Source organism: Trachemys scripta, chromosome 2, assembly GCF_013100865.1.
Source record: "Trachemys scripta elegans isolate TJP31775 chromosome 2, CAS_Tse_1.0, whole genome shotgun sequence".
NCBI lineage: Eukaryota > Metazoa > Chordata > Testudines > Emydidae > Trachemys > Trachemys scripta.
In genome coordinates, this window is record NC_048299.1 from 160709987 (window position 1) to 160723990 (window position 14004).

A 14004-nucleotide genomic window follows, 5' to 3' on the forward strand; every position below is an offset into this window, starting at 1 on the left:
CAATGTGCTAATTAGCAAGTTTTTTACTTCATGTTAAATAGAGAGCCATAGTAAAACAGAGTATGTTTAAAATGTATATGCCACTTCTTCAATCATCTTTCAATTGTACTTTAGCAATAATCTTATTTTCAGCTGCCACATCAGCTTGCAATTTGACACTTTAAAGATAATGCCTAATACACAAAGGGTGCGGTTTTCAAAAGCACTTAGTGTTGACCTAATTCCACTCCCACCGAAGGCAATGGTAAGACTCCCACTGATTTCAATGGGAGGACAGTTAGGCTGATGCTGAGCGCTTTTGGAAATACCACCCAGCATATATTCACACAAAAGAACAAACAAACTGGTATAAAGAATGTAGTCACTGTTCATTACTCGGTTTCAGGTCTTCGCCAACGTGGCATTTACCTAAATCCTCATCGAGTTTGGTCTTTGGTGGCTCCCATGGTGGCCGGGCTGCTTTGGCTTTTTCTTGTCGCTTTCCTAACTCCTCCTCAAACCTTTCATACAAATCTCGGAGCCGACTTGTTCCAACCACCGTGGAGTCCCCCTGATAATGACAACAAACCAAAAACAAAACAAACAGAAAATTAAAGAAGCCTGTGATGGGGTATAAATGCCCCACGCTGGACAGGACAGGGTTAACCCCATACTGTGGGTGTGGAAGCCATGCCCCTTCGCCCCAAATGGGACTACAGAATAATAGTGAGCAGTCCAGCTCAGTCTGGGCTGACCACTGAGGACTACTCCTGAGGGCATTCTGTGCCCAAAAAAATAAAAATTATGCACCAAAAAAATTAAAATTCTGTGCACAATATTTTAAAATTCTGCAAATTGTATTTGTCAAATAAATGTGGAGGCTCCAGCATGGCATTGGGGAGCACAAGCCACCGGTTGCACAGAGGTGGGAGTTTGCAGAGCTTTCTGCAGCCGGGAGTAGCAGTTGAGCCTGGCACACAGTAGGAGCCACCAGCCAGGTTTTCCCCAGTCCCGCCGCCTGCCCCACAGTGATTTACCTCTCTGCCGGCTGTCCTGGGCCCCCGAAACATACTGCTGGGGAGGGTTGCATGACCACTGTTGTGGCTTCCCTTTGCTTCCCCATCAGAAAGTCATTTTTCTGGGAGGAAGCAAAGAAATCTGCAGGGGACATAAATTCTGTGCACGCATAGTGGCATAGAATTCCCCCAGGAGTAGAGAATGTGTGTTGCGGGCTCCCGCTCAGGATCTACCAGAGCCCCAGACCACAGAGGCCAGACACACTGAGACCCAGGTAAATAGCTCGCTACCCACGGAAGCCCACTAGGGAAAGGAGTCGTCAGGAACTTCGCCGGCCAATGACCCTAGAGAGCCAGAGTACCTGTGGACTACAGCACAGGAAGACAGGGTAGAAAGTAGCCCAGGGGAACTAGACATTGATCCGATTGTGGAACCAGGAACAGAGTCAGTGTGTTTTGAAGGGATCCCCGCTGACTCAGTGGCGGTTACACTCGCCGTTGATAGGGCCCTGGGCTGGTGGAATAGGGAGGGCCTTGGTCTCCCTACCCCGGGTACCAACCCACCCCTGGGTGGTGAGCCACCCCGTCTGGCCACCAGGCCATACTGCCCCACTTAGATAAGCAGTCCTATTGGCTTCAGCCCCAAGGCCATACCGCCCTGGCCTGCACCAAAGAGTGGCCCCATCGACTTCGGTTATTAGGCCATCCTGCCCTGCATCCAGGACAGTTCCCTTGGCAGGGCATACTTGCTCTGTGACAGAGGCTTTGCAATATTAATGTCTTAAAATATGGTGTGGTTTCATCATTCCAGAATGAACAAATGAAAAAAAATCAACAAAACAAAAAACATTTTCTAGAAATGGTCCAGTGTAGCATGGGAACTTTGTATAAAATCACTAGGACATATGTAAAGGCATCCTTTCACCAGCTGACCCTGATGCTAGAGAACTGCATTCAATTGTACACTGTCATTATCGGTAGAGCCCTGTGCAGATACAAAAGCAGCATCTGCATCCGATCTGCGATCCGCAAACATGGTCCACAGATATCCACAGATTTGCAGGCATCTAGATATAAAATTTGGATCTGCATCCATCCGCTATCCACAAACATGGTCTGCGGATATCTGCATCTGCGGATTACATTACCAAAATACAAATAACTCTAGAGTGATGAAAAGAAAACTGGAGGGAAAAGAAAATTGGGGAGCATTAAGCATTGGATAAAACAAAAATGTAAAGTTGTTAAAATGCTTGTAGTAATCACTGTATAGAAGGATAGTACATAGTAACTGAGGGGTCTTCATAGACATACCACTTGATCCATAGGGTCATTTGAATAGTAGCTTTCTGAATGGGTACAACGAACCCACACAGGCTTGAGCAATTCTTCATCTTCCTCTTCATTTTTTTCTGAAATGATCTCCTCTGGCTCTTTATCTTTAATAGCAGTATAACTTTTCTCTTTATTGGCACTCTGATTCTCTGACCACCTCTCTCTCTCCTCCTCCCATCGAGGTCTTTTTCTCTCTCGGCTGGGGGATCGGCTTCAATGGGAGAAAAGAAAGAAAAGCAATCACAAGTTGTTTTGTTTTTTAATATTGATATAGTTATAATACAAAATGAATAGTTCACTCTAAATCAATAGGTCATTTTACCATATGACTTGTAGTAGAGTTCACTTGGTATTTCCTTATTTTAAGGGGTTAACTTTCAACAGTAAATATTAGCTTTTGGTACAAATCTAATATATGGAGTCACTTAGCAGCAACTCTAGAGTTAAGACTGAAAGCCCTTTGTAATTTTAAGTCCTATTTTTGACCACACTGTAACTCTCAAAAAACCCTCATTTTAGCCTAAAATACTTATCTTTACATCAAATGAGATTTTTGGGGGTGGGGGGTTGGTTGGCTTAGTTTTGTTTTAAAGGTTTGAAGCAAATCAGCCATACTCTGAAAAAGTAAACATTTTTGTTTTTTTAAAAGAAGGGAAGACTGGCATCAAAATTTTATCAGCATGAGTATGGAATGGTGATATTATTCACATAGACAGAACCCTTTTCCACCACATCAGATTTTCATATATTCCCAGTTCACTCTGTGTAATATGTGAAAACTTTCTTAGTAGTGTTTTAGGAAGTTTTCAAAAAATTATTGGGACTATTTTTTGTATCCCTTCACCTATAAAACCAATAAAGCTAACATGAGGTCAACAAGATAGAGCTCAGACAAAGCCATAAAGACCTCTAAAATGACCTAAAACAGTTATTCTACATGTAACAATGTCATGATTTTAAATTCTGTGATCAGGGTACCTTATAGGCTAGTAGTGGGTGCTAAGGGGCTCCCACTGTGCAGCAGGGAAGTCCACTGTCCAATGGTATAATTTTCCTGTTTCTAGCTTTGTAGGGCCTCAAGATATTAAACTTTAAAGTCATGACATTTTCATATAAAGGAAAGCTGTTACCAGGCCAGGACTGAATCTTGTCCGTCCTGAGGCAGATATATGTACACATACACATGCACAGCCTGATAAGACCTTCAAGATCAAATATCCCATCTTACCTCCCAGTTCTTTTGTAATCTTTTTTGTGGGACCTTTCTGAAGATGGCGATCCTCGGCTATCACGATGCCTATGTCTTTCCCTCTCCCGTTCCCTTTAAGAATTTAAAACAAAGAGGTTAAACAGGAAATCCTGAATTTTGTTAATACTGTTCCTGAAACTGCACAGAACCAGTTTTAAGTCAATTGACAGCAGTGTTGTAAGTTGTGTGTTCCAATAGTTAGATTCCACGAAAGCTGGAAGCCTTGGGGTGTCTATTCCTCAAGAAATTTATGACAGACAGTCCCCTCCATCTTCCCGCTTTCATCATAAGGACATCTATCTTAATAGTCTATTAATTTATACTCAGTATAGACAGCCGATATAGTACACCATCAGCGTCACTCCCATTCTGCCTGTCATTCTTCTATTATAAATGAAAGGCATGCTTAATCCGCCTGCTACCATTCTCTTTCACTTAGAGACTGAGCAAGAAACTATTCCACGCACAATAACTTCAGAATCAGAGCAATAATTCAAATACATTTCTCATACAGGCCCTCTGACCTTCATAGCCACCTCAGAAGTGCATAAAAATAAAGATAGCCAATAAAAAAAGAGGTGTCTCCACAGCCTCATAACTATGACCCACATCCTGTGAACACTTATACATGAGCAAATTTACAGGCAAAAGCAGTCCTAAACACCACCACTCCCGATGTTCTGTAGTTAGTGGCCTTCACTCACTAGCATAACATGGCACTTTTTACAATCACTGTATCTGCATGACAGCTTACAAAATAATATTTTAGAGTTTTCTCCAAGATGCTTTTTAAAATAAATATTCAGTTGAAATAAAATAAAATAAAAAATCACATCCAGAAGAAAGCTCCTACAGTTGTTTTCTGTTGTACTGAGAAATGTGATTTGCATGGATACTTCTCAGACCATCCTCAACCATAGCAACTGTGAAAAAACGGGACAATGGGTGGGGGGTATTAGGCGCCTATATAAGAAAAAGTTCCAAAAAACGGGACTGTCCTTTTAAAAACGGGACATCTGGTCACCCTAGTCAACCATTAACCAGTTATCACAATTCCAACATTGCAGATGCCATTATACAACCTATATCTAAGCCACAGTTGTTACAACATTTAAAAACAATTTCTTGGGGGCAATTCTTAGAAGAAACCAGAGATCTTAAGGCTTCCCAGGGCAAGTTTGGAGATTGTATTTCAATGTTCAGGGCTTCAAAAGGATGAAGTTTAGCTAAGTAGCTGTAAAATTTAAATCATGGGATTCCATGGTTTATTGTTTTTCAATGATATGCACATCAAATGTACTCCGTTTATAAATAAAAATATATTTCCCCTCAACTGCTAGTCCTGTAAGTTAGTGGTTCTCAAAGATGGTCAGGTGCTTATTCAGGGAAAGCCCCTGGCAGGCCGGGCTGGTTTGTTTACCTGCCGCATCCGCAGGTCCGGCCGATCGCGGCTCCCACTGGCCGCAGTTCACCTCTCCAGGCCGATGGGGGCTGTGGGAAGAGCGGCCAGCACATCCCTTGGCCTGCGCCGCTTCCCGCAGCCCGCATTGGCCTGGAGCAGCGAACCACAGCCAGTGGGAGCCGTGATCGGCCGAACCTGCGGACACAGCAGGTAAACAAACTGGCCCAGCCCGCCAAGGGCTTTCCCTGAAAAAGCGGCGGACCGGCTTTTAGAACTACTGCATAAGCTCAACCTGGGCTCCTTCCTCCTCAGACATCACCATCAGGAAAAAAGTTCTTGCAGGCCCAATTTGGCCATCAGTGACACAGATGTTAACTCATGGCTGTCAGTCACATTGTACAGACGTAATTGACTGAAAGTTAGTAAATAATCATGCTGATGCACAAGAAGGAATAGATAGATGTCTGCTACCATAGCTGGGTTGGCTCTGCAAGGATAATAGGAATTTGAATCGAAGTTATTAACATACACATACATACCGGTATATATACACATACACATGCACACACAAAAATCTTGTAACCTTGTGAAGTAAGCACAGCCAAACAAATTTAACACATACTATCTACCCCTTCTTCACCTGGACCCCCTTTCTTCATCTTTTCTTATTGTGTTCTGTCTAAGTTTAGAGTATCTGATCTCCAGAGCAAGGCCTGTGCCATCTGATTTGTTGGTGAGCACTGGATCAAAACAAATCAAAGCAGGAAAATCTTTTTTGCCATTAAAAGTGAACAGATATGACATGAAAAAACACAGGGAAACCAGATTTCAGTGGCCTTAAAAATCTATGAATCTATGGACAAAAAGCTACCATTTTAACATACCTGCTTTTCGAGTGAAACTGAACTTTTAAATTTGAAATCTAGTTTGAAGAATTATGTAGTGAATACTTAAGTCACCTACAACATGCACAATATTCCATAACCCTTTCTTTTCATGATGCTTGAATGTTGATCACGTTTTGCTCTCTCTGATCCGTTACATTAGCTTTTTAAACGATTGTTCCATTGTTTACAACGCCTTTCCTTCTCCAGGTTTCTGAATTAAACACACTTCTTTCAAGAAGCCTATGCAATTGCAGAGAAGGGTTAAACTTCTTAAGATAAAATCTCAAATTTTTTAAAATAAATGCCTAAAGTTAGGTATCTAATCCATACTTCAGACATAAAGACACTCAGTGAAAGTCGAACTAAAAAGACAACACAAGTTGGAACACCTCTGTTCATTCACACTCCTTATGTTGAGTCCTGTCCCACCCGTTCCTGAGTTGGATAACTGGGTCTTGATCCTGCACAGAACCGCACAGGCAGATCCTTAGGCCCATCAGGAGTCCCACTGAAGTCAATGGATCTCCATGCAGAGCCCCATTGATATTAGTGCGGCTCTAAGTGAGAGCAAGGATTGGCAAACACAGTTCTCTTTGCAGGATCACAGCCTTAGATTCCAAGTTCTTGGGGCATGAACCTTCTCTTCATAAAAGCCTGTAAAGCACCTAGCCCTATGCTGGCTCTATACACAAGTTGATAATAATCAACACAGAGCACCCCCGACTCCTGGCAGCAACTCTCCCGGAGTGTGAAGTAGCCAGCCACCATGTCTCTAGTGATCATCGAGAAATTCCAGCACATCCACCGAGTGCCCAACACCAACAACGGGCAGTGGAAAACCACCATCACCACCAGCAAGGGTGTGGGCCAGCACTGTGCCCACATGGTGCAGAGAAAAGCAGACATTGATCTGACCAAGAGATCTGGAGAGCTGACAGAGGAGGAAGTGCATGTCATCACCATCATGCAGAACCTCAACAGTACAAGATCCCTGAATGATTCTTCAACAGGCAGAAGGACATTAAGGCCAGCAAATACAGCCAGGTTTGGTCAACAGGCAGGACAACGAACTGCACAAGGACCTGGAGCAGCTAAAGAAAATCCAAGTGTATCAGAGCCTGCGTGTGCGAGCCCAGCATACCACGACAGACAAGTGCTGGGACAGAGCTATTGGTGACTCTAAGAAGTAGTCTCTGCCTGCATCTGCAATAAAGTGCTATTCCCAAACCAAAACATTCTCCCTCTCCAGGCAACAGTTTGAGCCCTCATTAAATTCACAGATCATTGATTTACCTGCTTCGTTCATAACTTCTGTGGCGAGGCGGCGTCCTTCCTCTGTCATAATCTGACCTGTGCCGACTACTTTCTTGCCTTCTCCTGTCAGGGCTCCTGCCTCGATCCCGCCGATCTCCATGGTTACTGGGCCGGTGTCTGTCTCCATGCACGTGACTATGATCGCGGTGCCGGTGCTCATCGTAGTGCTTACTCCTCTCCGGAGACCTTCGTTCACTTTGGGTCTTTTCTACCTGATATTGGCTTGTGTGCCGGAAATGACTGCTACTGCTACTGCTGCTATTGCTGTTGCTGCTCTGAAAGGAGTTTGAGTTATGTTGATAACTATTAAAATTAGGCGGTGGGAAAGACTGCTGCGAATAGCCAGTAGAGTAGACAGGTTGATAATTAACTTGCTGCGGCATCACCGGTGGTGGTGGAGGATGAGGCATTGCAGGAGGCGGCATCATGTAGGGAAAAGTGTTTTGTCCAGATGGGGCCCCTGGTACTGGGGAATTACTGGGATTTGGGACTGGTGGAGGAGCAGGAGGGAAACAAGGAGGGACTGGAAAACTCTGCCTTACTTGATGGTTTGGAAAAGGCGGCCTCATGGGACACTGGCTGATTGGACTCTGTGCTGAAGGGGGTACCAGGGACGGATACGGTATAAAATCCGGTCTGGGAGGCACATAGCCTGTGGCTGGAGGGCTTGAGTAGGTAGTCGGAGGAGCTACTTGCTGGTCATATTGGTACTGCACTGAAGGCTGCTGAGGGTGAAGCTGTCTTAGGTTCTGAGGTCTGAAGGTTTGTGTTGACGTTCTTACTCCAGGTCCTCCTCGACCCCGTGGGCATCCTCGTCCAGAATGGAAAGACATCTTTCACCTTCAACGGAAAAGAAGAGATAAAATGTATAATGCCACATGAGTCTCGGGGTGGAGGGAAGGGCTAATTGTCTGCCACCCTTTTTAAGCCTTATTCTGTAACAAAGATAACTTCTTGAATATCAAGTTCCAGCCCCAACTGAAATGTCAAGGCACTCCTTGCTACTTGTACCCAGTTCTGTTCAACTCAAGGGCAAAACAATCTCTTCCAAGAGCTAGACAGCTACAAAAGTCTGCTCTCTTCATATATAGCCTGGCGTCCTCTGGTGTCAATGAGAAAACTGTACATCAGTAAAACATCAATCAATACCCAATGGTGAATCTAAGAAAAAATTTGTATCAGGTGGTATGGGCTCGATCCTGAACCACTGAAATCAACAGTTTTGTCATTCCCCTCAATGGAGACAGGAGCAATCTGCGTTCCAGTACCTCCATATTGGTTATTATTTCCATAAAAAGCTCTCCTAAATCCCTAATCCAGTAATATGTTCTGCTAGCACACTGCCTGAGCGGGGCCAAAGTTTGACAAACGTTTACCTGATCATTCATACACATACCTGTTCACCAGCCACTATGATGCAAAGCCTTCAAACACCAAAATTAATTAACTTTTATAAAAATAAATAAATCACAGAATCCACGAATTTCGACTTCTGCAATAACCGTCCTATAAAGGTGCACAAGAGGTGGGCTCTCATACAATTTTAAACCTTGAGCATAAGGGTTTCACCAACTTTTCCTGTTATATCAAATCCCAGCTACCCTATTCCAGTCAAACAGAAAGACAATGGCAGTTTATGCTCCCTATTTTGGCCCCAATCCTGAAAAGGCTTATAATATACTAAACTTTATACACTGTAGGCAATCCCATTCAAATCAATGGGACTACTCCCAGTGTATGAAGTTAAGCATGTGCATAAGTCTTTTGCAGAATCAGTGCCTTAGATCATAAAGATTCACACACACACCCCGCCCGCAGTGGTTGCAACCAAAACCTGCAGCATTGTATTAATATATGAGAACCAGACAGTGAAAGTGACTAGTCAAACACCATTGTTCAATGTGAGGAAAAAGTGAAACACATAAATGGTACAAATAAATTCAGTATTTAAAATTATTTCAATCTTGATATTCTAAGGGGTAACATAAACCTCCTTATTTTAGGGCGGGGGGGTTAAATGTGATATTCAACTTGACAGTATTCCTCTAAAACACAAAGAAAATATCGAACTCCACCACCAGCATCTTAAAATATAATCGGGGTAATTTCATATAATGGAACGTATAAAAACTAAACGACCTGTGTCAAAGATATGAAGTCTTCCTTGAATCATAAAGGCTTTGTCTACCCTACAAATATAACCATATTTGGGAACCTGCTTCCAATCTTCTTGTCCTCTAATTTAATTGGTGGGGTACTTTGCAGGGTACTTTGAACTGTATCGACATTTCACAATCAAGTGAAGGTTTGATCAGCCCTAACTGAGAAACCAGGCTGAAGCCTTGATTTGTCCAGAGCTTCAGCCTTGTTATTTAACATGGTGAGGTGCAACACTTCATTTATTAATTACTAATTATTAATTATTATTATTATTATTGGGGCTATGTCAGTGTCCACAACACACCTGGCAATTTCCAAACATACACAATCCTTTCAGCCAAAGAACTCACAATCTAAGAAAACAAGCAACCCATGAAGGATGAAGAAATAAATAAAACATGCAATGATTTTAAAAGTAAGCATTAACTCCTCCACTTGTCATTTACCTAGCCAGATGCTCTACAAATTGGATGCATGTTTGCAGCCAAATTCAGGGATAACCAATGCATAATCACATTCCCTGTTAATTTCAATGGAATAAATGGGCTCAGAGAGCCAAAGGTATTAATGAGACCCTATCACTGCACAACAATTAAACATGGTTTCGGGTTTAGAGCACACAGCCTGCAGCAAGCCTAGTCCTGTAGCAACAGCCACCATTCAAAAAAACTTAATAAGCTTTTATTAAAGATGCAGAAAAAGAAGGAAAAAAACATTTAAAGCATTAGACATATGAAACATTAAGTACTGCTTCCATTCTAACAGTATTCCATATTCCCTTTAATGGCACGGAGTTTTTATAAGGAAACTTCCCTCCCCCCTTCCTGTTTGACAGACTGTCTGATTGTATAAATGATGGTAATAACTGTCCTTTTTGGGGGAAAGAGAAAAGGTTAGTTGAGATGGGCTGGAGCTGTTGTTGTTAAAGTTTGACCCTGCTATCTTTAAAAACACACACACAAGAATAGCAAAGATTAAAAATGCAGTTTCTGTTTCTGGCTCTTACTTGGAGAAACACGGGCACAACACATGATCTTAGCAGCCGCTCTGAGACCTGGCAAATTTGTACCAGTGTTGGGCTATTTAAGATACTGTTTTTAGCTGCCTCTCTGGTCATGGGCTCACAGCACTGTTGTAAAAGATGCAGTCTTGGCCAGCAAAATCAGATTATTATTAGGCAGAGGCAAAAGGAGAAAAACAGAAAAGAGGAGAACTAAAATAAGGTTGGGAAGGAAAAAAGACACGAGGGAGGTGATGTCAGCAGGAAGCCAGGTCTGACATTCCAAGTGCTGCTCAGAATTTAGATGGTAGAGGTGGTGAAGTCCCTGGGTCCATCTCTCTGGCCCAATCTGATCAGAACATCTTTCAGGAGCAGGACAACAAAGGTCCAAGTGGCATTGTGGTGGATCCCAAGGTCTCTGGAGACAGTGATGGTATTTTTATTCCTTCTAGTCCATGTGTTTTCACCTCATGTCATGACCTCCCCAGCAAAAATCTCATTTTTAAATATCAGAGGGGTAGCCGTGTTAGTCTGAATCTGTAAAAAGCAACAGAGGGTCCTGTGGCACCTTTGAGACTAACAGAAGTATTGGGAGCATAAGCTTTCGTGGGTAAGAACCTCACTTCTTCGGATGCAAGAGGCCTCATTTTTAAAGGATCCCCTAAAGGGGTATTGTGCAAAATAGTTCATTCCCTCATTATTTTGTTCACCAATTAGGCCTGCTTTCCAGTCCCACCCTTTTCCTGTTTACCAATCATGATCTTAACACAATATTTGTTTGGGGATCACTAGTTTATTGATATCACCTTTCCAGTGTTGCATCCCCCCTCACTCCTGTCCGCAGCCCTCCCCCACCACCACCGCTCGAGCTGGGGCTGGGTGCGGGGCCGCAGCTCCGGGGATGGGGTTGGGGAAATGCGGACAGAGGTATGGGGGGGGGCAAGGCTAGGGCCTCAGCTGAGGGCGGTTCTGGGGCCAGGAGAGGGGCCGGGGCTGCAAATGGAGCCGCGGCCGCGGCCGTGGCCAGGAGTGGGGCTGTGGCCGGGTGCACAGCAGCGTCTGGAGGCGGGGCCAAGAGCAGAGCTGGGAGCAGAGTGGGGCTGGGTGGTGCTCCCTCCCCACCCCCAATGGAGGCTGGCCTGGGCCATGCAATGTACCCCTGAATGCTCCTCTGAACCCCCCACAGTTTGGGGACCTCTGCAATAGATCTTTCTGTTTGGACTAATCCAGCCTGTCTTTAGTTTTCTGTTGACTTTTATCAACAATTGTATATAATGAACTAGCTGGACTTTTGTTACCTTAGACAATTTAGAGCACAGGCCTCTACACAATGGTGCCTTAGAGCAGCCCACCGCGTATATTTCTGCTGAGGGATTGTCACATAAGAAAAAATAAATATTCTAAGGAAGGACTATATTCATCAACTGTCTCTGATTACAGTCCTTGATCTACCCACATCTCTTATGGAAATAATGTTCTCAGATGCACTATCATAATTTAGTCACCTTGCAGATAACAAAGTATGAATTTGAAAATGAAAAGTTGTGGAATAATGTAGAATGCACAAGTCATTTCGAAGTTCCCTCTGTTGCAATTTTAATTAGCTTCATTTTGGGTCCACATTTAAACCTCAAGCTTGGTCTATATTACAGAGTTAGTTCAACATAAGGCAGCTTAGGTCAACCTAATTATGTCAGTGTCTACACTACAATGATGCTTCCGACGAAGTAAGTGGTCTGCTATCCCAACATAATAATTCCCCCTCCACAAAAGACATAGTACTAATGTCGGTGTATTTACTTACATTGCCTGTTGGCTGTCATTCTTCTCACTTTCACAGCATGCGGCTCACAGCTGCCCACCCCCAGCAGTCAGCCAGGCACTGGACTCACAGCTGGAGCCCCCACCCTGGGATGACAACCCAACTGTGAGGCACCAGGGTGCTCAATTTCAGGGCAGGGAACCTACCGTCATTGAAATTGACATTCTTGTCAGTTTCATGGCTTCAGCTTTGAGCCTTGCACTGCCACTCTGAGCCAGAGGCAGACCTATAACTGACAAGAATGTCAATTTCATTGCTGGTAGGCTCCATGCTGTGAAACTGAGTTCACAGCTCAGGCTGTCACTTCAGAGCTGGGGGGGGAGGGGGACAAGGGAGGCTTGATCCAGCTGCGAGTCCCACACAGCTGTCAGTACCCCACACTCCTAAATTAAGTTAACCTAATTTTGTAGTGTAGACAAGCCCTAATAAACTCTCTTTTCTTCCCACCAATACTATGGTGATGGCAGCTATTTATGCCAAGAGCAGAGCTGGGAGCAGAGTGGGGATGGGTGGTGCTCAGTGGTGATGGCAGCTATTTACGTATCTAAACACAGATACACCCAAACTCCCCATACTAGCAATCTACAAGCATGTTGTTTGAAAAGTCTGGAAGTAATCTCTCTATTTTCACTCCACCCTACTAACAGACAGCACCTTATGTCTGACCTTAAAGCCAGAAAGGGTAGTAGCAAGAGGCCATCAGACAGTCAGTCTGAGAGATATGATAGGGTTGTAGAAGCAGTGCATCACATTTAGGCCTTGTTTACACTTAAAAGTTGTTTTACCAGGTAGGGGCTATTTCAGTTAGGGGGATGATATTTTTAATGGCATAAAAAGTGACTTATGCCACTACAGGTATTCCTTTTCCTCTATAGGAATAACTAAAGCACCTTTATACCGATGTAACTGCATCCAGAGTACCAGGGCTATACCACTTTAATTCTACCAGTATAGCTATTTCCTTTCCCATACAACAACAGCTATACCACTATACGCATCTTTATACTGATAACTGCATCCACACTAGGGAGGGTTATACAGTTTTGACTATACTGGTATGTTAAAGCATTACAACTTCCATTACGACTTGCATCTGAAGAAGTGAGGTTCTTACCCACGAAAGCTTATGCTCCCAGTACTTCTGTTAGTCTCAAAGGTGCCACAGGACCCTCTGTTGCTTTTTACAACTTCCTAGTGCGGACAAGCCATTAGCATGGGACAAACCTTGAAGCCAGGCAAAACTCTGATGAGTTGGGATTTTGCCATCAACCTGTAACTCAACTGAGCTGCTGTACACATGAAACAAAATGCAGGGGAAATACACAGGTCTGTAGCCAGAGCTCTACGGGGGGAAGAGGGAGTCAATCTTAAAATAAACCCCAGGCCCAGGCGAAACCGAAGCCGGGTTTCTGGGCCCCCTCAAATCTAAACCACCCAGTGAAAAGGGGGAAGGACCCACGTGAATCTAGCCCAGCCAGCGCCAATGCTACCCAGAATCCCGAGCAAAGCACCCAGCCGGGAAGGAAAAGGAAGCAGAGGGGGACACAGGTTCCTGAGAAGGGAGCGGGGGCACTGACCGAGGGAAGAGGGAGCCCCCTCCTAGCACTAAGGGGAGAGGGGGAGGCTCGCTTTCCCTCCCCCAATCTGACCCGCTCTCCTAGCAAGGGGGCGGGAGCATCCATCCTACCTGAACGAGCCCCCCTCGCAGCCCGTGGAGCCAGACACCCGCGGCGCAGGCCGGGCACCAGCCAGGCAGACACCGGCTCCGGAACAGGAAAAGGGAGGGAGGAGCATCCACATCGCGCGGAAACCCCGCCGCAACCATCCGCGCCGGGTCACT

At 44.3% G+C, this 14004-nt stretch overlaps 2 protein-coding genes across 3 annotated transcripts in view; one reads left to right on the forward strand and one right to left on the reverse strand.

Annotated features, from left to right (window-relative positions):
* DROSHA (drosha ribonuclease III) overlaps nt 1–13999 on the reverse strand; it is a 107184-nt gene extending 93185 nt beyond the window's left edge. The window contains exons 1-5 of one of the 2 annotated variants that reach the window (XM_034762065.1): nt 13852–13996; nt 7162–8022; nt 3559–3651; nt 2310–2541; nt 409–550 (exon numbers count right to left, since the gene is read on the reverse strand). In XM_034762065.1, the coding sequence (XP_034617956.1) occupies nt 409–550; nt 2310–2541; nt 3559–3651; nt 7162–8015 (1321 nt within the window). In that variant the 5' untranslated portion in view covers nt 8016–8022; nt 13852–13996. Of the gene's footprint in view, nt 1–408; nt 551–2309; nt 2542–3558; nt 3652–7161; nt 8023–13851 lie in introns of both variants that reach the window. The other variant, XM_034762066.1, reaches the window with a different exon arrangement.
* RPS18 (ribosomal protein S18) lies at nt 6635–7058 on the forward strand. Its single transcript, XM_034760536.1, is given in 3 exon segments — nt 6635–6836; nt 6839–6925; nt 6928–7058. Coding segments are annotated over 3 exon segments (420 nt in total).
* Nucleotides 14000–14004: the final 5 nt, after the last annotated feature.